This window comes from Mauremys mutica, chromosome 11, assembly GCF_020497125.1.
Source record: "Mauremys mutica isolate MM-2020 ecotype Southern chromosome 11, ASM2049712v1, whole genome shotgun sequence".
NCBI lineage: Eukaryota > Metazoa > Chordata > Testudines > Geoemydidae > Mauremys > Mauremys mutica.
In genome coordinates, this window is record NC_059082.1 from 38789593 (window position 1) to 38814648 (window position 25056).

The 25056-nt window shown below is 52.7% G+C and overlaps 1 protein-coding gene across 2 annotated transcripts in view; it reads left to right on the forward strand.

Moving 5' to 3' along the window:
- Positions 1 to 16201, forward strand: part of LOC123343570 (collagen and calcium-binding EGF domain-containing protein 1-like) — a 32346-nt gene extending 16145 nt beyond the window's left edge. The window contains exons 3-11 of one of the 2 annotated variants that reach the window (XM_044978713.1): positions 5829 to 5881; positions 6665 to 6799; positions 7172 to 7309; positions 7471 to 7577; positions 8697 to 8817; positions 11547 to 11695; positions 12164 to 12199; positions 13836 to 13871; positions 14848 to 16201. In XM_044978713.1, coding sequence (XP_044834648.1) covers positions 5829 to 5881; positions 6665 to 6799; positions 7172 to 7309; positions 7471 to 7577; positions 8697 to 8817; positions 11547 to 11695; positions 12164 to 12199; positions 13836 to 13871; positions 14848 to 15057 — 985 coding nt within the window. In that variant the 3' untranslated portion in view covers positions 15058 to 16201. The remainder of the gene's footprint in view (positions 1 to 5828; positions 5882 to 6664; positions 6800 to 7171; positions 7310 to 7470; positions 7578 to 8696; positions 8818 to 11546; positions 11696 to 12163; positions 12200 to 13835; positions 13872 to 14847) is intronic. The other variant, XM_044978714.1, reaches the window with a different exon arrangement.
- The last annotated feature ends 8855 nt before the right edge of the window (positions 16202 to 25056 follow it).

A 25056-nucleotide genomic window follows, 5' to 3' on the forward strand; every position in this document is an offset into this window, starting at 1 on the left:
CAGCCAGGCTGCTGGTACATTGGTGACTTGATCCCATGATTAGCTCATTGCAGTATCAGCAGGTTGGTTTGGTGGTTTTTGAGAGTGGGGCATGGGATCCAGTGCTAACTGGTTCCAGAGCCAGCGATTTCACTGGGCACCTTGCTAGTCTAACTGGTTTCTGCACCAGCTGGTGGAACTAGGCAAGGATCATCCCCTGCTTCTCTGTTCAGCATTTTTAAAGTGCCCATCCCACCATAGAACAGAGGCACAAAGGGCCAAATTCATCCTGGCACTGGAGGGGCGCTCAGCACACAGACCTGCCTGGAGGGGGCGGTGGGGAAAGGTGGCAAGGTGTCTCCCCTATACTGAAGTTGCTAGGGGGTCAGTTTGGCTCTGGCCGAGGGCAGATCAGCCCCAAGACCTGCCCTCACTTGTGTCTGGCCTCTAAGGACCATTGCAACAGCTGGCAATAGCCAATGCACAGGAATACGCTGGCCATGACCCCTCTCTCCTCCAACATGCCCTGGTACCAGAGACTCACATGGGGGTATGGCCTAGATTCCCCGCCTCCCCGATATGGACTCTGCCAAGATTCCCCCTATATAGGGGGAATTCCCCAGAGCAGCAAATACTGCTGGTTTAAGGGCCCTGTCACAGAGTCGTCTGGACTCTTATCCCCCCTGCATGGGAATTCAATTGACTTTCTTAACCAGACTCTCCCATCCTTGTTCTGTTCCCAGGGACACATCTTCCCGCCTCCCGTCTGGAGCACTAAGCTGACCTTGGCTGGTGGTCTCTGCTCTGCTTCCCTGCTCTCTCCCTAGAGGGCCGGGATCACTCTGTCTTGTCTCTGAGCCCTGGCTCCACAGCAGTTCCCAGGCAGTAGCAGCCTCTGTGCCAATCTGTTCCCACGAGGTCACCACTGCCCTGCTTCTAGCATCAGGCAGATGAAACTTACATACCCCTGGGCTCTCTCTCTCATTAGAAGCATCCACGCACCATACAGAGGTGGTAATGATGGATGTACTTCCCACCTCCCCTGCCTCTGATCTCCTGTTCCCTTTCACCCAGCCCAATGTGAAACAGACATCAGGAGAGAAATTGCATTGGGGGTGATGCTATTGACTGTAGCAGCAAGGGAAACAAACCTCCAAGCTGGGATTTTTTCTTTGACAGGTATTAGCCAGCACATCAGCCCAAATGAATAAAGCCTACCAAAGTGGGTGGTGCAAAGGAAAGCAAAGCCCTGGAATTGTGTGTGGCAGGGGCAGGGGGGTGCGGAGTGAAGATCTAAGATACTCCAGGACAAGCCTCTGCTAGACTGAGCAGCGGTGGACTAAATAAGTGTGTGTGTGGGGGGGGGGGGTTAAAATTGTTATCTCTAGCCTGCTTCTTGCTTGCATATATATACCTGCCCCTGGAAATTTCCACTACATGCATCTGATGAAGTGGGTATTCACCCACGAAAGCTCATGCTCCAATACGTCTGTTAGTCTATAAGGTGCCACAGGACTCTTTGCTGAAATTGTTGTTATTAGTCTCCAGCATCAAGGCCCCCCTCTATCAGAGCCAGGTAGCCTAAGTCTGGCCTAACTCCCACTGGCTTTACAGCAGTGTGGTGCCATTGACTTCCCTGGAACCGAGTTTACATGCAGATGAGTGGGAGCAGAAAGCAGCCCAGTGTTTGGCTGGCTGCAGACTCAGGCAGGCAGCACCAAACCCCCATAAGGTTTTCTCTGCAAGCAGAGGGGCGGGAAACTTTGTTGTAAACTAAAGCTTAAATAATGGAGAGAAGGAGCCAAGTGAGAGGTGGCTGACTGTCCTCCATCCTCTAAAGCGGTAAATGGCGGGTATGGAGTGGGTAACGGAAGGATGGGGGCCCTCTGCCCACATATCTGGGCCAGGTCTCCCTTTGTGCAGCCCTAGAGACTGAAGCAGGCCTAGTAGCTGGATGGCCATTGCTCCCCAGCTGAAGGGCAGGAAGGCAGAACATGCAGCAGGAGCTAGTGTTGTTTCAGGCTCTGGTGGTGTTGCTCCCCCCATCTCCTCCCCCTCCCATGCCTGGCTTTGTTTGCTTTAGATCTCAAAGCACTTTACAAAGATGGGAGGTGTTATCCCCCTTTTAAAGACTGGGAAACTGAGGACAGAGAGGGGAAGGGGCTTTTGCGTAAGATTACAGAGTGACTCAGTGGCAGAGCCAGGAATAGAGGAACCCAAAGGGCCTGGCTCTCAGGCCTGTGCTCTAACCCCTGGCACAGGCTGCCTCCGACTGCAATGGCCCCACTTCTGTACACCACAAACTGTACTCCCACATTCCCCCCACCCCAAGCCCCTGCTCTTTCTTTGTCACTCTAAGAGTCCTGCTTCAGCCCCCAGCAGTTCTGTGACCTGGCTAGGCGAGGGAATCCAGTAACTTTACCCAGCATGGGGCAGAAGACTCATGGGGCGGCTAATTAAGCTTAGAAAGGAAAATGTGACACACAGCAACAGGGGCAGATACGGGCGTAAAACAAACACCAGAGACGTGAGCAAAGCTGCCCTCTGATGAGAGAAAAGTGCCTGGCGTGAGCACAGGGCCTCCCCAGCACCCCGCTCCAGAACGAAAACAAACTGCTCAGATACAGCCCGAGGAAGAGGTTGGCAGCTCCAAGCCAAAACGCCTTTCTCCAGGGAAATCCCACCTGGGAGCAGGAAAGGGACGGCTCTCCCTGGTGGGCAGCACAGGAAGCTAAACCCACTGCAGTCCCAGTCTCTCCCAGCAGGAGGTGCTGCAGAGAACGGCATAGTCGCTAACGCAGCTACTTTCTCAACGGGAAAGCTACATGAAACAGAGGCCGATGATCATGTACATGATGCTCTGACTCTGGTCTGGGGACTGCAGTGCTGAGAACCAAGCAGGGAAGGGAGGGCAGGTCGGTGGAGAGCGCTAATGCTAGAGAGCTGAATACCGGGCAGCTCTCTGCAGCCCCTGCTCTGGTCTCCATCACCAGCTGCCGTTGACACAGCCTGTCACCTGTCCAAATCCCAGAGCAGGACACAGCGTAGAGCCCTGCAACCTGACCCAAAGGCAACGGGACCCGGCTACAAGTGTCGGGTCCACACCAGGTGGGCCAACAGCCAGGCGCTTGCAAGGCTAGGCCGGCTCTCATCCTCCTGCCCACGGGGTCAGCGTAGCAGTGCCGCCCCAGGTCTGGGGGGGAAGGGTCAGGGTGAGATGAGTCAAAACAATACAATTGAAGCATTTTGACTTTATCAAAACGTTTTGTGTCGATAAAGGTCTAAACGAAACATTTCTACTTTATCGAACCAGCGTTTCAATCATTTCCCCTTGAAAATTCACCAGAAATGAGACAGTCCCAGGAAACATTTTGATTTAGTCAAATCAGCTTTTGCCAAACAGGGAGAGACGTTCCCACCAAAGCTTTTCTACTGGCTCTGGTTCCAGCGCTGGCGCCGTTCTCGGCTCCCTCTCTCCTGGGGCTGAATGCTTCCTCTGGCACTCAGAGCCCAGCTAAAAGCAGGCGGCCTCGTTCCAAACCTTGCCGGCGTGCAGTCCGTCAGGGCACCACTCCACACGGACGTGTCTTGTGTTGACAGCCTGCCCTGGCTTTAATGAAAGCACCGAGGGCGGGGGACAGGTTTCCCTTCTCAGCACATGGCTTCTGTAGACATTAACATTCAATTCGGCTAGAGCCTGGCCCTGGGGTACCATCCGCTCTTGCTTATTCTCCAGGCAGCCCATTCTTCCCCTGGGGAAGCAGGGCCCCATCACTAAAAGGCCCAGTCGTCAGAGAAATTAGCTTCTGCAGAGCAGCACGCTTGTGGCAGGTCGGACTCCAGCTTCAACAGCCTGCCAGTGCTAGCTGGGAATCCATCTTTGCTCTCCATAGTGCCCTGTTACACTCAATGCCATTGTGTTCTTGTTCGCCCGTCCCGTCTAGGGCTTGAGACATGGCTTCAGGAGACTAGGGGCTCAGTCTGCAGTGGAAAGTTTTTAAGCTGTCGGTGAATCCCTTATTGCTGCCTCACAATCGACCGCTGAGCGCGTGGGAAGGGGAGTCGGACTCCTGGGTTCTTATTCTTGACTCTGCGACTGATCGCCTGCGTGACTATAGGCAGGTCACGCCACTGCTCCAATCCTCATATCCTAGGGGGCTGGGGCCATGGGATCAGAGCCAGCAGAGGCCCAGACTCACAGTGGGTCAACTGCCTTCCTTGGGAGCCTCACAATGCCAGAAGTAACATGGAGGGTGGCCTCAGAGGAGACCCGGGTTTGGAGAAGTACGCCGGGCCAGACGGAGAGGGCAGAGGCAGAGAGAGCAGGGGAGGGGAAGGGAGAGAGATGGGAGATGTCTCGCTGGATCCTCCTCCATGCTGTTTTTAGTAACTAGAGTGCAGCAGAGCTAAGGGGACAGCATGCATCAGAGGTGGCGTCCAGCATGCTCCATTTCCCAGTTCCAGCACAATTGCCAGGGGTCAGGTGGGTGGCTTGAAAGAAAGGGCAGTGCTCTGGGCACCTGGCTGATCCCGCTTCTCGCGCCCCTTGATTCAAGCACAGGGATTGGGTTCTTTTCTGCCATAAAGTAGATACAAGAGACACCATGGTGGTGCTGCCCCCTTGTGGTACAGTGTGCAACTGCAGCCCTCTTTGGGGGTACAAAGGGGAGGGAACAATCAGTCCAGCTGTGAATACATTTGGAAAGGTCTAGGAAAAAAAATCCTGTGCACGGGCTCCTCAGAAACAGCTGTGGTGCAGGTATCCAACAAAGTGACCCAATGTCATCCTCAGGCTCCAGAGTCAGCAAGAGTTGAGGCTGGAGAAAGATGAAAGCACAGGGGACAAGTGGGCCCAATGCTTGTAAAGCACTTCAGGGCCAAAGCTGTTCTATATCTACTGGAGAGGTAGCATGGTCCAGGGGATAATGCACTGGATTGGGACTCAGGAGATCTGGGTTCTAATTCCAGCTCTGGCACTGACCTGCTGTGTGACCTTGTCCCCTTTGTCTGGCTTGTCTATTTGGATTGTAGGTTCTTTGTGTCTCAGTGCCTAGCACAATGGGACCCTGATCTTAGTTGCTGGGGTACAAATAATAAGCAATGTAAGAAATTCTAGATTACAATCTCACAGAGATGTAAATGATAGAATTAGGCCCAAATCCTAGAGTCCTCATTTCAGGCTTGTAAATTGCAGTGCCTGAATAAGGTCCTCATCATTCAGCCAAGCCCCTAAAACCGCTGATGCATGGTCCTGAGTCATGCCTTTCATTGGCGCATCTCCACTGGTTTCAGCGGAGCCACACTGGCCTCATGCTGGAGCGATGCAGTGAGGAATCTGCTTGTTTCTGTGAAGTCTCCCAATTGCTTGTGACAGAAGCTAACTGCTTTTGGACAGACGTTTGTTAGTCTCGCGTTCACTCTCGAGCTGGCAAGTGGCCCACAATGTGGCATCCAGCGCTCACATGTTACATTTTCAAACAAGCCCCTCTGTGTTTTCTGCCAGGCTGCCCCTCACGTGCGGGAGGAGCTCCTCGTAACCATCAGCAAAGCCACCTCAGCCTCCTTCCAGTCTCTCCTCAAAATGCTCCTCTGCCACAAGGCCTGCAAAAAACTGCTGGTGTGCAGAGGCCACTGCCCGGCATGGAGGCCAAGAGTATCTCAATGTTCCCTTTTGCTCACCCATCTGTCTGTATCCATCCGTTGTCTCTTGTCTTGTACTTAGATTGGCAGCTCCTCTCTGTTTGTTCTGTGTCTGAACAGCGCCTAGCACAATGCGGCCCTGGGCCATGACTAGGGCTCCTAGGTGGTACAATTAAATAAATAATAGTCTGATTCTCTCTCTCCCCCAGGAGGAAGTGCTGTGAGGGCTATAGGTTTGTGATGGGCCAGTGTATCCCGGAAAGTAAGTATAAAAAGGAGCTCTCTCCTATTCTGCTCACTCTGTCCACACCTTCAGCACCAAGCACATGGTTATTTCATCAGACGAGGTTTTCTGCATTCTGCTTTGCGTTGGGTGGGAAAGGGTCCATCAGCTTCATTCTGGAGGTGGGTCCAGGTCACAAAGTTCTGATCCGGATCTTCCCCAGAGTTCGGGGGTGTTTGGAACCGGGTTTGCTCCAGGCTCATCTCTAGTCTCTGTTGAACATGGGACCCTCCAGCTTCTCAGCAGAGTCCAGCACATGATGGTCTGGAGTCTGTGCTCTCGCTAGACAGCTGGGGTGCTGCTAGACAGAGGGTGGGGTGGGTCCATTGCGAGATGGGGCAGCTGTGATGCAGTTAGGTTGGGAGGCTTGGGAGAGGAATTGGGTCACTACCAGTTAGAGATGGGCAGAGGGTTTGGCAGCTAGGAGAGGGAGGTGGGGACTGGAGGATGCCAGGTGGAAGGGAGAGATTGGGTTGAGGATGCTAGTTACTGGGGAGTGCCCAGTCATGAATTACTCACACATGGAGAGGACACATAGGCCAGATCCTCCACTGGTGTAAATCTGCATCTTTACAGGAAAGTCAGAGCCGTGCTGAAGATTTGGCCCAGGGCAAGGCATTGTCCTGTGTGTGGGGGAGGTCACTCTTAGTTGCAAGGCTGCACTGGCTACGGTCCAACCCACTGTGCTTGACCCCCAGGGTGAGGCGCATGGGAGGGGTGGTCAGTACGGCAGCGCACGACTCCAGCTGCCCCTCTTTGCAGGCGTGGACGTGTGTGCCGACTTCCCGTGTGAGCAGCAGTGCACGGACAACTTCGGTCGCGTCCTGTGCACGTGCTTCCCTGGCTATCGCTTCGACAGAGAGCGCCACAAGACTCACCTGCACCCTTACTGCCTGGGTGAGTGCCCCCAAGGGTACCCGCCCTTAGCCTGGGCTGGTGGCAATGGCCTGGCTCCAGAATAGCTCCTGTGTGATAAATGGACACATCTTTCCATGGCCTGGGGTCGGTTGCAGGACTCTGTTGCAGGAGAGGCTACTCCAGGTAACAGCCATCCCTAGGCTCCAGCGTCCAATGTAGGAGTCTAGGGAAAGGTTCCCAGAGACCCACCTCAGGGTTGCCATCCCCAAGGGATGTGTTGATCTCTTGGCCTGGCCTGCAGGATGATATGAATCTCCCTTCTGCTGCATCTGTTTCCCTGGCGAGGCCTCCATGACCCCTGGTGCTCCCCTGGCTGAGCTGTGGCTGACATTTCTCTGTATTCACCCCCAGACATCGATGAGTGTGTGGAAAGCGAAGGTGCCGTCTGTGACCAGCTGTGTACGAACACCCCGGGCAGCTACCGGTGCCATTGCCAGCCTGGCTATTACATAGCGTCTGACGGGACAACCTGCCTGAAATCCAGCAACGGTGAGTCCTTGAATCAGGAGAGGGATTGTGTCCTAGCACTGTCCGACCATGGGGCCACGCCAGCCCTGGCTCAAGCAGATGTAGCTCTATTGACCCATGGCTGCAGGTCCACCCTCCCCATTCCTGCTGCCAACTGACACAGGTGTGTCATTCTTTTCCAGGCACCACAGTGGTCAAGTCGGAGACCCTGATGGGCACCAGGTCCTGCTCCATCACCTGCGAGGAGTTCACCAGTATGAAACAGACAATCACCCAGCTGAGACACAAGGTGGGACAATGACCTCTGAGCCTCTCCTGGTCAGCCACAGCTGGCAGTGCTCCTACAGACAGCTGTCTGGGGCAAACCTGCAGAAGCAGCCCTCTACGGGCCCCTGGGGGTGCCACCCCGCAACTGAATCTCACCAAGTCAGAGCTGAAAAGAAATAGGTAGTCCAGGAAGTGGTCGCCCTGATCACACAGGCGTGCTCAGTCAGTCCAGTCAGAGCTGGGGCAGAAATGGATCCAAGGGCCACATTCAGACCTGTGCGAAGTGGGCACAAGACCATGGAAGTCAGCACAGTTGCATCCACTTGTACCTGTGCTGAGTATGGCCCACGTGGCTTTTTTTTTTTTTTAAAAAAAAGGATGTGCTGGGGTACATGCCTCTCGAGCTACTCCCATTAGGGGAGGGGCCTGCAGGGGGTGGCATCATCTCTCCAGCCACTCCTATTGGGGAGGGCATGCAAGGGGCAGGACCCTCTCCCCAGAGGTCCTCCCTCTTTTGGCTAATCTGAATATCCTTTGCAGCGGGTTCCCATTCCCTCCTAAGCCTGATGGGCATAGTCCATGAAGCCAGGGGGACCACCCGGGCCACGGCCTGACCACTTTTTGGCTGGACCAAACTTGAGTGGCTCTCAGGGGCAGCTCTAGGCATTTTGCCGCCCCGAGCACGGCAGGCAGGCTGCCTTCGGCGGCTTGCCTGCAAAGGGTCCGCTGGTCCCGTGGCTTTGGCGGACCTCCCGCAGGCAGCCTGCCTGCCGCCCTCACGGCGACCGGCAGAGCGCCCCCCGTGGCTCGCCACCCCACGCACGCGCTTGGTGTGCTGGGGCCCGGTGGCTCTGTGACCCTGTGCGCTAGGTTGCAATGCCGCTCACTCAGATTTGGAAGGGGTGAGCATAGGTGCTCATGGGCCAGGGGTCAGGCTGCTGGGGAGGCTGCGAGAGGAAAAGGAGGGTCAGGTATGGGGGAGGACGAATCTATGCCCCCCCCCCCACTTTCAATGGTGCTCTCCAGCCCCTGCCACTGGGAATCACTCTGACACTCTATCCCCTGGGACATGAGGCTACAGAAGTTGCTTGACTCTCCCTCCTTACAGGGCTTGCCTGCACTTCTTTTCCTTCCCCCGCAGCTGCTGCTCCCTGGCTTGGATAACGAGAGAGGGAAGTCCTGGATGAGGATTAACCGAAAACCACCAAACCCCTCGCATCATCCTCCTGTTCTAGGGCCCCCAGGCCTCCCGGGGCCTCCAGGTACAGCTTGGGGTGCTGGAGATTGCTGGGGTGGGAGACCCTGGATGCCTGTGAAGGTCTGACCTAGCACTGGTTTTCATTAGACCAGAGCTTCTCAAACTGGGGGTCGGGACCCCTCAGGGGGTTGTGAGGTTATTACATGGGGGTCACAAGCTGTCACCCTCCACCCCAAACCCCGCTTTGCCGCCAGCATATATAATGGTGTTAAATATATGTTTAAAATGTTTTTAGTTGATAAGGAGGGGTCACACTCAGAGGCTTGCTGTGTGAAGGGGGTCACCCGTGCAAAAGTCCTGCATTAGACCAAACGAGAATCCTGTTTGTCTGAAGGAAGCGATAGGGCCAGGTTGGTGCAATCAGCCCACTAGTGCAGGAGTAACACCTACAGTGGGCGAGCAATGGACAGTCTACATCCCCCGTGGCACCTTTGCCAAGAGCGGGGCTGGGATTACCCTCTAGGCCTGGCTAATTTCTCAAGCCTGGATCCCCACTACCCTGGAAATACCAGGCTGCATTAACTCTCTGGGCCTGGCACAGCTCACCCCTTTCCTGGGGAGACTAGCAGGGCCTAGGGCAGTGTGGATGGTGCAGTGGAAGACACTGACCTTAATGCTCCAGGGATGATGGCAGAGGCCTATGCAGAGCTAATCCTAGGGGGATAATTCTGCCCCCCCATCAGAGTGTTACATCCTGCTCCCCTAAATTCACTCTCTGGGTGGGGATGTTCTTTCCCCTCTTCCTAAAAATGGCAGTGTCGCTTGAGAAGGAGGACTGCTATGTTCCACCCCAGAGGTGGCTGCATTTCAGCAGTAAATGATCCCTTCCCAATACTTTGGCACATTTCAGGATGGAAGGTAGCTTAGGCCGTGTCTACACTACAGGTGCTGCAGCTGTGTTGTAGATGCTTCCTACAGTGACAGAAGGGGTTTTCCCATTGGTGTTGGTCAGTGGTTCTCAACCAGGGGTAGGTGTACCCCTGCGGGTACATCAGTTCATCTAGATAGTTGCCTAGTTTTATAACAGGCTGCAGAAAAAGCACCAGCAAAGTCAGTACAAACTAAAATTCATATAGACAATGACTTGTTTATACTGCTCTGTAGACAGGCCGGACTCACCCCTGCGGCGCCTCCTGCTGGTGACTCCTGGGAATTAGCTCTGTTCCAGCTCTGGAGCACCCCCTGCAGGCTGGTGATCCACCTGTCCTCTGGCCCCCGTGTCCCTCCCTGGACCCGGTGCCCTTTTACATGGGGTGCTGCCCCCTAGCAGTAACCCCTTTCTCTCTGGGTCTCCCCTCCCCAGGGAACCCCCACCCTCTATCCCCACCTTGCCTCAGTATATGGCTACTGCCAGTCATTGTCTAGCCCCACGTCCTGGGGCAGACTGCAGTATCAGCCTACTCATCATTGGCAAGGAGGGTTTGGACCTGCTGCCTTGGCCTACCCCTGGGCTGCCCTCTGCAACCCCCAGTACCTGTTAGCCCTCTGCTAGGCCGCAGCCTGGGGCTTTCCAGGCTGGAGCTCCCCAGCCTGTCCCCAGCCCTGCTCCCCTCAGGTACTTTGTCTGTAGCGCCCTGCAGCCAGGCCCATCTCCCTCTTCAGGCAGAGGAAGACTGTTTGGGCTTCTGGCTGCCCTGGCCTTCTTATAAGGCCCTGCTGCTCAGTTTGGGGCATGGCCCCAGCTGCAGCCACTTCCCCAATCAGCCCAGCCTAAAGGCTGCTTTCTCCAGCCACAGCCCTTCCCAGGGCTGTTTTTAACCCCTTCAGGGCAGGAGCATCGGTCCACCCTGCTACATGCTCTATATACAATACACTGTAATGTAAAGACAATATTTATCTTCCAATGGATTTATTTTAGAATTCTATGGTAAAAATGAGAAAGGAAGCAATTTTCCAGTGATAGTGTGGCTGTGACACTTTTGTATTTTTAGGTCTGATTTTGTAAGCAAGTTTTGTAAGTTGTTTTTAAGTGAGGTGAAACTTGGGGGTACGCAAGAGAAATCAGACTCCTGAGAGGGGTACAATAGTCTGGAAACATTGAGAGCCACTGGTGTAGGTGATCCACCTCTCTGGGAGGTGATAACTAGCTGCATCTACACTAGGCATTAGGTCGGCTTAATTATGTTCCTCACGGGGGGTGGATTTTCCACTCCCCGAGTGACATAGCTGGGTTGATCTACATTTTAAGGGTACACCAGGCCTTAGCTGCCACCTGTCATGTGGCAGCATTTTTAGGTGGCCTCTCTCTAGCCAGCAGGAGCACTTCCCTGAATGCTGCCCGTTTGGCAGGTAGCGGTGGTGGAGGTTGGGGGCAGTGGGGGTTAGACACACTTCTCTTAACAAGCAATGGGCAAACCAGCCTAGACTGCCTCAAACCTGCAGCCTTCAGTTACCAGCCTCCTGGTCCCGGCTCCTGCCCCTGGGGAGGGAAGCAGCCCTGGCACTCTCCGTGCTGGGCTCACAGCTCTAGGGCTTCCCGGGGGAGGAGGGACGCTGGGCTGACATCCAGGTTGGATACGAACTGGAGATGGACCCAAGCAGAGGTTTCTGCTCAGGATCTAGATTAGAAACGCTCCATAACCTGGGAGTAGTGGGCTAGGCCCTCTGTAAAGATTGGATCCAAACCCTCTGGCCGGGGGTCCTGGGCCAGGGCCTTCTCCAGCATTAATGCTCTCAGTTGCTCTGCTTCTTTAAGGCCTCATTCAGAAATCAAACAACCTTTTCTGTGTTAAGGTGACCCAGGCGCAACAGGGGAGAAAGGGAGTCCAGGGGCAGTGGGTCCTCCAGGGCCTCCAGGAACCCCAGGGCCCCGCGGGGACATGGGCCCAATGGGACCATATCCTGACTTTGCACATATCAAAATCGGACGGCGGGGACCAGTGGTGAGTAGCAAAAGCCCCATTCGCTGGGTCATGAATCCTGGTCCCACCCCCAGAGCGCTGGAGTCCAGCCCACCACCCCATCGGCCAATGGCTCCTTCCCCTGCCCAGATCTGGCAGATGGGCCCCTCCCACACATACAACCCAACCCTGCCCAGTCAGGTTCAGTGACTTCCCCTTCTCCTGCAGAGACCCACTGCCCCCAGTGCTTCCTGCCTCTCCCCTTCTCTCCAAGAGACCACAGCCAGCAGCATTTCCCCATCACCAGATCCCACTTGCTGGACCTCTAGCCACCAGCGCCCTTCCTCTGTCCAAGCCACCAGAGCAGGCTTCCCGCCCCACAGCTAGCAGGCACTCAGCCCCACCCAATGCCACACGCGCTTCCACTCTCCGGATGCACTTGCTGCAGACCCAGAACTGCAATGATCTTGTTTACTACTGTGCTAAGCTCTGTGTTTGTGCTTCTCCTAGGGCGCTCCTGGGGCACCGGGAAGGAATGGCCAGAAGGTACCACGGCTTCCATTATTATTTGTATGACCTTTGAGGCCCCCAGGGGGGCTTCACAGTGCTAGGAGCTGTACACATACACACAGGGGTTCCTGCTGCAAAGAGGCTCTCCCACAGCTCTGATTCCCAGTCCGATGTCTCAGTTCCCAGCGAAAGTAACGTAATTCCTTTAGTGACCTACAGCCAAGAGAAAATGAGTCTGATTCTCCAGTGCCTTGTCTCTCTGGCCATTATCTACACCAATGCAAACCAATTCTGATCCATCTACACTAGGAAAATTAGGACCCTGGGGTTCTCTGCTGGGGTCACACACTGCAATGGTAGCAAACATGCACTTTTCTGACTGGCCCATTCTAGTCTCCAAACCAGCTGCAGTGGGCATGACGCATAGGGGGCAAGTACATGCCCCCATTGTAGCTGCAGCCTCCTCTTGGGCAGCAAAACTTTCCGCACAAGTGGTGTCGTGGCCCAATTGCAACCTGAGTGGTTACATCTTGTCAACCTGCTGTTGTTGTGTGGAAAAGGTGAGGCGCTCCATCCCAGAAGTGGCTGCATTTCAGGGATAGGTGAGCAGTCCCTGTGTCTGTACAGTTTGTTAAAACCCTTTGGGAGCCTGCAGGATGCAAGGTTCTGTAGGAATAGGTGCTGAGTATGGGATTTGATTTACCTTTGCTCAGATGGCTTTGTGTGTTTGAGGAGTGATGGGACCCATCTCTGTGCTTCCCCCTTGTGGCCAAGTCGGGCATTACTCACCCTGTCGCAGTGTCTCTGAGTTGGTCACGGCCTCTCGCAGGGTCCAGCGCAATGGGCTTCAGCCCTCCGGCTCAGGCATGCTTGAGTCCCACCCCTCTGGGTCTCAAAGTCCCAAAATACAAGCAAGCTATGAGCTCACAACGGGGCCATCTGAGGAGTCTTCATCAGCACCCCAGGCTTCTGCTCTGGGGCTGTCTTCAGACTGCCCCCCTTGGGTCAGTCGCCCGGATCAGCCATCCCATCCACAGGGAGACTCAGCCAGGCTGCCAGCTGTCCCTGACTCCTGGTTGTACCCAGGCTCCTCTCCCCAAGAGAGCAGAACTCTGATCTTCTGCCTGCTCAGCCCTGCGCTAGGCTGGGCCTTCTCCTTTGAACTCCCCTCTCCACACCTGACATTGGCTGCAGATGTAGCAGGGTGGGGCTCATTGGAGCCACAGACCCTCACTAAACCCCTGCCAGCCAGAGCGGGGCCTATATGCCCCAGCACAGAGGTCGTTTTATTCTCAGTGAGTACGAAAATATCTTTGGTGCACGTTGGTTTTGGGAGTGAACTCTAGCCAGCAACGCAGCTTGTTCTGAGGACAAACAACAGGCCAGACCCTCAGCTGGTGGCAATCGGCCTGGCGCAGGTCAGAGCACAGACTCTAGGCACCCTGACAACAGTTACATGCAAAAGCACAGAATATCCCCTGCCAGCAGAATCCAAGAAAACATTAACTTCCCAGCCTGTCGCTGAGAAATCCCACAGCAGCTTTATCCCCACCTGAAAGACCCTGCCTTCAGCACAGATGGGTTTTGACAGTGATTTAAATCCCATCCCCTGCTCTGCAACAGAAATCATATTGCTGCTAGTCCCTGCTCTGACCTGTGCTTTCTGTTTTAGGGCGAACGAGGACACCCCGGTCCCCGAGGGCCACCGGTAAGAATGGAAAACCAATTAGCAGCACAGAGTATCAGGCAAAGCAAGGGTCAGAAACCTCCTTCTGGGCCCCAAGTCCCCACTGCCTTGCTCCTTGGGCAAGTGAGGGTGAAATTCAAGGGGTCTGATTCGTTCCCACTGTGTTTGGGTGTAAATGGCCGCACAAGGTTCAAGGCAGTGGAGAATCAGGCCCCAAGGGTCTGAGCAAGTATCTAAGGTGAGCCTGATACTGGGTGCATCTCACAAGTGTGCACACCCCCCTACACACACACACCCTCCCCACAATCCATCTAATTTTAGTAGGCGTTAAGCCCAGACAACATGCTCTACCTTGGACAGGACACAAAATAAAGACATTCCCCGTCCCAGTGGCTTACAATCCAATAGACACAATGGGAGAAGATGGGAAGCCTAGAGGAAGGAGTAATTTGTACACATATGGTCAGATCCCCCTCTGGCGTAAACTGATGCAGCGCCATGGATGTCAATGGGCCCTCCCCAGCTGGTATAAGTCAGTGCAGCTCCATTGACTTTAATGGCTAACAAAGACTCCTCTGACCAGGGAACTTTCTGTTCATAATGAGCAATGCCGGGCCCACAGAATCTGGCCGACTTGAGCCCACCCATGTGCATCATAGCGATGGTGCAACACTACCCCACAAGAGTGTGTTCTCAGCAAATCCATCCCGGAGAGGTGAGGAGGTACCTAGCAGCAATGCCCAGCCAAGTAGAGCCTCTCCTACATGCAGCCAGCCCTTTCCTGCCACTCTCCCCCATTCCCCAAACACAACCTCCGTCAGGCTGGCATTGATCAGCTGCGACATGGTGTCATTGTTATCGCCATGAGTCAGGGTCTGGGGTATGCTGAAATGAAACCCTGGACATCTTTAAGTTTGGCCAGCTCTGGCCAGTCCGGTCTGAGCCACTGGGACAGAGCTCTGTGCTCACAGCGAGCCTCTCTTTTCTCTCGCCACAGGGCCCCCCGGGCTCCTTTGACTTCCTGCTCCTGATGATGGCCGACATCAGGAATGACATTATTGAACTACAGGAGAAAGTGTTTGGCCAGCGCCGGAGGATGGAGTTTGAGATGCCGTCTGCCAACAGCAGGGACTCTGAGGTGCACGAATGGGGATCTGGCCAGGAGGAGCTGCTGCGGGGACCTAGACCCACGCGCTCAGCCACATGACCAGGTGGCAGATACCCGCTCCCCTGCAGCTGGACTCAGGAGTCGCCCACACTCCAGGGACATCGCTTGGACATGTGATGCTCCAGGGATGTTCCGTGGTTGCCAGACACTGCAGCTGATTCGTCCCCTTGGGCCAATCTGATCCACCCATCACAGTCACTGTCCAGAGCAGAGAGTCTATTTATTATGAATACTAAATGTTATATTTTTACACCAGACAGAATGGAAAAGAGGTATTTTTATTAAGGTGCTTTTCTGTCTCTTTGAAGAAGACGGGACATTCTCCAGATGCAGGGAGGAAGCCCTGGATTTGCTTCTCTGCAGCAGCTCAGCTTCTGCCAGCAATTTACATCCAGAGGAAATGTAGGGCAAATGAGCTGGAAGGAAGGAGTTAAAACCCAGAGGGCCTGATTCTCTTCTCACTCCAGTTTTATACCAGGGTCACTGTGTTGATTTCACTGAGGTTGCTCCCGGTTTACGCTAGTGTGAGCAGAAAATCAGGTGTGGATAATCTCAGATCCCTGCTGATGTGTCCAAGGGAGAATTCTTTACTGACTTCAGATCTGACCCTCTGTGTAACCTTGCTCCAGAAAGCTTGGAGTCACACCTACTCGGTATGATGCTCTGTCCCTCGCTAGCGATGGCAGGTTGATGAAGCTGCCGCAGCTGGGTCTTTTAGCTCAGACAACAGAAGCTTATGGTTCCAGATCCCCACTGCCAATAACCCACTTGGTAGAAAGAGAGAGACAGACCACTAAGGGCAATTAGTGAAAGCTCACTGGGCATGCAGGGCCCTCCTCGCCTGGGGAGCTGGTGTCACTCTTAGCCCTGGGATTTCATCCTAAGGAACTGTGAGCACAGGTTACATCCATAAATACTAAGGGGCAAATGCAGCTGTGAAAGCTGCTCTCATTTTTGCACCTCTCCTCTTGTAAATGACACAAATCTGGTCTTGCATGCCCTTACCCTCACCTCTGACTTTGGTCTCTGTAGCAGGAGAGACAGCAATGGAAATAACTGCAAACAGAGGACAGTTAGCAGGTTCCTTCTCCAGCTCGCTGGACCTGGGGAGAATGTTGTCAGAACATGACCAAGGGAATGAGCCCCTCATACTCTCTAATAAAGGCCCGCTAATGGGTTGCAGTCTGTTACTAAACCGACAAGTGAATTGCATACGTGGAGACCGAACTCAGTGGTTCCAGAGAACTCATAGACAAAACTCTCCAGTAGGTGGCAGCTGGTGTTTTGAAATCCACCCTTGATTTTAGCACAGAGGCACTGGAGACATGAACGTCTGTAATTCCTGCATAAGCGAAACTCTTGACAGGCTGCGCTGGCTCCCACAGAGCAAAGGCGGGTGAAGGAAACCGTAGTGCACTCGGTATGTACAAACAGAAGTCTAGGCTCTTACACAGACACACTGCCGCTCTAAGGGGGATGGAGGCTGCCTTCAGATGTGTTCTGCTAAGGATCTGTTATGCCTCTAACAGAGGAGTAGAGAAGATAGTGGTGAGGCTTGGCCGGAGAGTGAGGAGTGCCCAACTCTCACCTTACGCCTACACAGTTATTCTCAATAGCAACAAAAGGGCACAAATGAGATCAGGGCTCCATCATGCCAAGTGCTGCACAATCACAGAGATACAGCCCATCCCCTTGAGAGCTTCCCAGCTGCATAGAAATGTGACTGGGAGGGGCACCAAGGGGAGGGGAGGGTGTGACTGTCTAACCATCACACGGCAGAGCTGGGACTGCAACCCAGTTCTCCCGATGCCTAACGTGGTCTCCTATCTACTAGACTACGCCGCCTTCCAGGGGATTTCATCCACTAGTGCACTGCAAAACCTTACCATAGACACCATTTATACCAATGCAGTGTGGCTCCAGGAGGGGGTTGGTCTAGGTTGGATATTAGGAAACACTTTTTCACTAGGAGGGTGGTGAAGCACTGGAATGGGTTACCTAGGGAGGTGGTGGAATCTCCTTCCTTAGAGGTTTTTAAGGCCCGGCTTTGACAAAACCCTGGCTGGGATGATTTAGTTGGTGTTGGTCCTGCTTTGAGCAGGGTGTTGGACTAGATGACCTCCTGAGGTCTCTTTCAACCCTAATCTTCTATGATTCCCCCACCCCTCCTCGTGTCCACACACAAAACCCTCTCACCTGTATATGGTAGTGCTTTCAAGCCAGGCAAGCTGGCCCTACTGTGAGTGCAGTCTGACGCGCCGTGGGGGTGGGGTGGGGTAGGGGGAGGGGCGGAGCTGTTTTCACTTGGGCTGGTAACCCATGCACTTTGCAGCAAGGATGCAGGCTAACTCACCTGGAAACAGACAGTCCCCAGTGTCTTCCCACAATCCCCTGCACACATGCCCAGAAGGACCAGCAAGTTCTCCCACAATTCACTGGGAAAGAATCATAGAGCCAATCAGTTCACTGCAGGGCTAAGAACCATTGGATGTGCCCCCAGAAGTCTTAGCAACCAGCAGGTTAGCAGTGTGGACACAGTAATGCATTCAGGGCTTTGCTGTGGCTGCTCACAGGCAGGCTAGGCTAACCCAGGTGGTCAGACCTGGGTGTCAGGCACCTGGACTTAATCTGCAATGAAAACCCTAAGTGACTTGCCCAAGGTCACAGAGGAAGCCTGTGGCGGGGCAGGGCATTGGAGCTGGGTCTTATCACTGGGCCATCTTCCTCCGCCTAGTCCGAGTAGGGGGAGGAAGATGGTGGTGTTAGAATAGGGGGTGGGGTTTTTTTTGGCCCTCTTTACAAATGGTTTGTCCAACCAGGAACTCAATGCTGATGTGAGTGAATGCTCATGTTTAGGCCAAAAATTATGAAGCACAAAGTTATGTATCACTGCTATTCTCCACTAGCACCATGGCAGTGGGAGAATTAGAATCATAGAATATCAGGGACCTCAGAAGGTCATCTAGTCCAACCCCTCCTTGAAGCAGGACCAATCCCCAGACAGATTTTTATTCAAGTTCCTTAACTAGCCCCCTCAATGATTGAGCTCACAACCTTGGGTATAGCAGGCCAATGCTCAAACCATTGAGCTATTATCAGATTCCAACATTGAGAACTGGATCATTGAAGACTATTAGACTTGGGTCATTGATGTGCCTGGGAGCAGAATTGGGCCCAAGGTGTCTGGCCAGGGGCGTATGCTGAAAAGCCCACAAAAGAGGAGATCCATAGGGTGCATCCCTTAAAGTGTGCAGGTGCCTTTCATCCAAGGCCAATCGAAGCACTGTCTAGTCATTCTCTGAGCCACACAACATCTTGGGAATTAGGAGCGTGCTAGTGCCTCTCCTAATTGGGGAAATCGAGGCACAGACTGGCTAAGGGACTTGCCCAAGGTCACCCAGCAAATCAGAAGCAGAGCAGAGAGAGTTCTTGCCTCCCAAGCCTCTGTTGGGTCCACTAGACCCTACCAGTTCTGCAAGGAGCTGGCAGAGACCTCTCAGCGTGTGTCTTGTGAGCAGAAGGAGCTGGGAATCCAAAGACAGAAGGCTAGTTCCCAACAACACTTCCTGTCCATATATCACTGGGCCCTAATGTGCCATCTGCAAGAAATGGGAAGGGGACGTGTTACTGGCAGCTGAGCTGAGAAGGGGCCCCAGAACCCTCCAGCTGGCTCCAGTCCACCAGCTGAGCCAGCTGCAAACACCTGTGTTGCCAGCAATCTGAGCCAGCCCTTCATTCCCACCAGGAGCAGTTGGTGTGGGTGGATTATGGCCTGTGCCTGGTATTTCTTGGTGCCTCCTCCCTGGCTGCTGGACTCTGGTGGGGGTGGGGGGCTGGGGCGCACATCACCTGTGAAGGGTGTGCAGTGATGCCGTCTGGGAGACAGAAGGCACAGCCCACAACAAGAGGATTGTGGGCTGCGGCAGGGGCAGAAGCAGCTCTTGGACAAGTTAGAGGAGTCTTGGGGGCCATCATGGAGGGGCCACAATCACCCCCTTGGCCTTTCTCCCCCCTCTCTCTTTCTCACCCTTCCACTTTCCCCAAGGCTGTCTCCTGTGACCTGAATGTCCTGCCATTGTCCCCCTCCCCTCTTGGCTGCACTTCCTCCCAGAGGGATCCAGCCATCAACTCCTCCAGTGTAATTTACACCCGTGCAGGAGGATATAAGGAACAGCTGTGCCAAGAGACTGAGAAGAAAGACAGGTTTGAGGCAGCTCCACCGAGCCTGCAGCTCTCTTCAGGCAGGCCTTTGCGTGCAGGAAGCTCTTATCTTTCTATCTGCCTTTCTTTCCTTCTTAACCTCAGGACAAACTCCATCCTCACGCTCTCTCTGATTAACATGGCACTTCATTGTACCTCTAATTACTTGGTGCATCCAATCAAAGCACCGCCTCCTCTCCAGAGGGCAAAGGAAGATAACACGGAATGGGGTGTTGGCTTTGGACCATGAAGAAATGTTAATTATTGCTAGACACACACAACAAATAACCCAGTGACCAGATGCATGAGAGGAACTTAGTGGAACAATGGAGTTGAAATCAGCGAATGGCACCTTTCATGCCATCTACTATATCCCAGCTACACAGCTCAGCAGCCACTAAACTCAACGAGAAACATGTCTCAAAGCAAGAAACTAGAATCACACAATTTGGATCTTGATCCAGCTTTCAAACGCTTCAAAGCTCAGGGGCACTTAGACCCTAATATTCTATGATTCTATGTAGGGTTTTGGTCTGTCACAAATACAAATAGGAGCCAATCATAATATTTGAATCTGGATTCGGGTTTAGGTTCCAGTTCCCCTTTATTCCCTCTCCTCCTCCACACAGTCACAATGAACCAGATCCTTGCATGGTGTAAACTGGTGTAGCTCCATTGACTTCAGCCTGGATCGACACCAGATTAGGATCTGGCCCAATACTGGAATGGTGAGAACCGGGTCTCTGATTCAATCCCCTCTCACTCCACGCAGTTATATCCAGCAGCCTGGAAACACCAGAGCACCTCTGTATTAGAAAATGTAGATGGGTGAGTATCACATGGAAACATACTGGGGAATCTTCCTCGAAAAGGACGACAATGAGATACATGGGGATATTTTCCATTTGTCAGCCACTCACATGGCTGCAGTAGCCTGGAATGCTCTTTCTGTGGATGTATCATCAGTGACCGGTTCTAAACAGATGTTGCTGGGGACTAATCTGCTCCAGGTGGGTAGGTGGGCTGGGGGGTGACTAGCCCTACATAGCAGAAATCTAGTGTGGATTGTAATTTGTGGCAGAGGAACCTTAGTAGCTTTGGGAGTCGGTTATGGGTGAGCATCCAAAAGGTCAAACTTAACTGGCCCACTCTGGTCTTGACGTCAGGCTGAAATCTGTCAGAAAAATTCCAACAAAAGATTTTTTTCATTTAAATTTATTGATTTGTCAAAATTGAAATGTTTTGCAGAGAGGTTTGATTTTGACAACGTTCCTACTGAACCCACCTGCCAGACACAGCCAGGTTTCCTGTCAGTTCACCCACCTGGCAGGCTGATGGCGACCTGGGAGCCTGAAAGCCATCCTAGCTTGCCAGTTCCCAGACTCATGGCTTCCCAGCAGCCTGGGCTCTCAGGGCTTCTGTGGCTCAGCAGGTTGACTGAGCCATAGCTGAGGCCCCATTCACTTTCATGGAGAATTTTAAAATGAAATGAAACCTGATTTTGAAATAATAAACTGCTCCACAAAACGGAATGACCTTTTCCTGCCCAGCTCTACTAAAACCCTGTGAGATTGGGTTCTCTGTGCAGAGGAGAGATCCGACGTCATGTCCTCAGACTGGAAATATTATGAGCACTGACTCCCTCATGCTAGGTCAATGTTCACTGGTCCATTCCCAGCTGGAACCCAAAAGTCAAGAGGCATGGAGGAAAAACGTGAAACGAGTTTACCAAACTTTTTACAGCCTTTAGGGTTGGGTCAAACATAGGGAGCAAAAGCTTGGGCTAGTTCTTTTCTGATCTGACCTGCTCAGCCCAAGTTGTACTTGGCTGAAGGGATGCGAAACCACTAAACAGCTGTTATGTGTAACACACTCAAAGGCAGTGTCCTCAGCTCATTCAACGCCAGCTAAACATCTCTCCCCTCAGCACACTGACCGCATTCATAGGGCAGGCCTGCTACTCACAGGTGTTTGCTGAAGAAGGGTCCCCCACTTCTTTCCATGTGGAATCTTTATTAATATTAAGATAGCTATAAAGATAGCGGAAGCCAAAAGTCAGGTACAGTGAGCGCAGAGAAATAGCACAGATCGGCCGCAGCTAAGTCAGGGTTTCCCAATCTTTGGGCACATTGCAAGTCCTGATGACGGATGCTCTACGTGTCACATGAGGATCCCGCCAGGAGAATCAGCTTCGAAATGGGGTCAGGCTATACAACTCAGACCCGCAGTTCAAACACCCCTGAGCTGAGGGACATCCAGCCCATTGCAACCAGTTGGATCTGGTTTCAGATCTCAAACAGCCCTGAGGTTTGGTCTGGGCCCATCTCTAACTGGAATAAAAACGTACTCTGGGAAAGACAAATCTGTGTGTGTTATTACCAGGTGTTTTATATGCCGCGCATTGTGTGCCTGGGTCTGCTCTGCTATTCTCTGTGTACCTGAGGGAAGTGGCATTCTCTGAAGTTGATTAATACAGCAGTGATGGGTGGCCCCAGGGGACAGGCAAGCGGATGAGAGGAAGGAGTTAGTCTGTCAGCACCTCCTCACTTTGTGTTACACAGAGACGGAACTGCCAAGAGTTCGGATCTTGTAGTAACATGCACTCGGAGATGGGGAGGAGTCTGGAAATACTACAGCCCAAGTCACCGAGGGCTCCCAGAGAGGAGCCAGCAGGATTAGCTCACACCTGTCCAGGAGAATCAGCTGCTTAGACACCATATCCCTTTGTGACGGGCAAACCTCAGAACGGCTCGGAAGCCCACAAAGGTTTGGGCTGCACATCCAGGGCTGCCCAGGAAACCCAGCCAGATTTCTGTTTATTTACTTAGCACTAACTTTCATCTTCCGTATGTTTTATAAACATTAAGTAGTTCATCTGCACTTGCCTACAGGAGGAAATGATACCTGACAATAGACACGTCCAGTGGAAAGAGACAGGACAAAAATTCAAGAGTTGGAAGATGAAGCTAGACCCCACGGTCAGGGGTTCCCACTCTCTGTCTGAGGCAAGAGGTCAGACTGGGTGTTCTGAAAGGTCTATTCCAATCTTAAAAATATATATATGTAATTTAATTCCCATGACTGCCCTGAGCAGCAGCCAGTGTTACAGTCCCAAGGGACAGGAAGACAGAGATTAAGGGTCTGGTTTTCAGAAATATTGAGCACCCAGAGTGGCCACTGAATTCAGATGGAATTCTGGCTGATCAATACCTGTGACGATCACCCCGTAAGTGACTGGACCAAAGTCAGAGTGCATCCCAGGGGAAGCGGCAAGATTAAGAGATTCTAAGGCCAGAAGGGAGTGGACTGTTGTGATCACCTAGTCCCAGGGCTCTTAAATTTCATTGCACCACAACCCCCTTCTGACAACAAAAATTACTACATGGCCCCAGGAGGAGAGACTGAAGCCTGAGCCAAAGGGCTTCACACCCAGGCAGTGGGGCTGAGGCTTCAGCCCTGGGCCCCAGAAAGTCTAAGCCAGCCCTGGTGACCCCATTAAAATGGGGTTGCAACCCACTTTGGGGTCCCAACCAACAGTTTGAGAATCGCTGACCTAGTCCGACTTCCAGATGAGCACCTAGGAGGTTCTGACTCCCAGTCCCCTGCTCAGTCCACTCTTTTCTCCCAGCTATCCTGGCCTATTTCCACTTCCCATCTGGCCAGCAGCTGGATGTGCAGAGGGAGCAGGACGGACACACACACACACACACACACACACACACACACACACACACACACACACTGTTATTCAGGTTGGCCATCCCTCACTTCTCTGAGCAGGCACTGCAGAGCCAGGGTTATTCAGAGGTCTTGCTGCCCTCTGAACTTCATACAGTTCTGAACTCCAGCTCTAAGCCCCTTATGGAGCAAGGCCTGAAGCTGCTCTTGGGTATTCCAACCTGTGCCTATAAAATCTCTGACATGCTGGAAGTGTGCATCCTTTCCACTAGGGCACCCCCACCTGCCCACACACAGCATTGCAGGGGACTTTGCCTCTCACTCCCTCTGGTGGCCACTTTGGAAACAGTGACCCCTCCCACCAGGTGAATTCCCTGATTCCTTCTCTGGGTCTTCTGTGGCTTGTACCTCCCACCAAGCCACACAACAGTTCAGTCCCCTTCCAGAGATCATCTCTAAACAACAGATCCTTGACCCCTCCTGGGCTTGACTTCAGCTCCCTTACCCTTGTAGGTCCCTAGTTCAGGACTTTTCTCCATCAGCGAGACCTGTCTCCTCCACAATCGTCCCCCTCCCAACTGAATTCCCTCAGTCTGCTTATATGGCTTAGCTCTGCCTCCTGTATCCAGGAGAGAACTAGTTACTCCCTCCTCCCCGGAGCATAGCATAACTAATTGGCTCCTTTCCCCTTGCTTTGCAGGTGAAGGAGTTTAAGCCTCATCCCACATGCCCTTTCTTAGGGTAACTCTGCTACCTGAAAAATGTGATATTCAGAATGGTAATGAGTTTTCAGCCAAGATTCAAAATCAATATAAACCTGGCAGAGGAAGCAGAGCTATTGGATATACCTGTGGAACTCACAGCTGCAAGATATTTTCAAGGAAAAGAGCTGACTAAAATTTAAAAGAACTAGACATTTTGTTGGATAAGAGTTATAGGATCTGCAATTATAGGATCCAAGGTTTCATTTGCAAGGGCTCTCTCCACCTTCATAGAAATGTAGGGCTAGAAGAGACCTCGAGAGGTCATCTAGTCCATCCCAACATGCTGAATAGAGACTAGCCCTGGCAGGTATTTGTCCAACCTGTTCTTAAAAATCTGCCGTGACGGGGATTCCAAAACCTCCCTTGGAAGCCTGTTCCAGAGCTTTACCGTCCTGAAAGTCAGAAAGTTTTCCCTAACATCTAACCTAACTATCCCTTGCTGCAGATTAAGCAGATTACTTCCTGTCCTACCTTCAGTGGATACGGAGAACAATTGATCACCATCCTCTTTATAACAGCCCTGAACATATATGAAGACTTAGCAGGTCTTCTCTCAGTCTTGTTTACTCAGAGTCTACACTACAAAGATAGGTCAGATTACAACTGTGAAAAATTTTACCCTGTCTGATGTAGTTAAGTCAACACCTCTTCTGTAGGCCTAGCTACCACCTCTCGGAGGGGTGGATTTACCACAGGGTATATCTATACTACCTGCCGGATTGGCGGGAAGCAATTGATCCAGCCGGGGTCAATTTATCGCATCTAGTCTAGACACAATGCATCGACCCCTGAGCACTCTCCCATCGACTCTGGTACTCCACCGGCACGAGAGGCGCAAGTGGAGTCAACAGGAGCGGCTGCAGTCAGCTCACTGCAGTCCGCAGTGAGTAGATCTAAGTAAGTGAATAACATAGGTGAAGTTGCATAACTTAGATCGATCCCCCCCAGTGTAGACCAGGCCACAGAGACAGAAGAACCCCTTCCATCCCTGTAGCATCTGTGCTACAGTGGTGCAGCTGCAGCACTACACTGTGCTGCTGTAGCATCTCTAGCATATCTATCTCTCTGCCTGCATCTGTCACTTTCACTCCATGCATCTACAGAAGTGGGGTTTTTACCCATGAAAGCTTATGCCCAAATAAATCTGTTAGTCTTTAAGGTGCCACGAGACTCCTCATTGTTATTGTAGCATCTCTAGTGTAGACAAAGCCTAAATTTACCCTGTGTTTTAAATCTTCCTCACAGATCAGGTTTTCTAACCCATTCATCCTTTTTGTTGCTTTTCTCTGGACTCTCCAATTTGTCCCCATCTTTCTTAACACACGGTACCCAGAATTGGACACAATACTCCAGCCGAGAGCTCCCCAGTGCTAAGCAGAGCAGGACAGTTACCTCC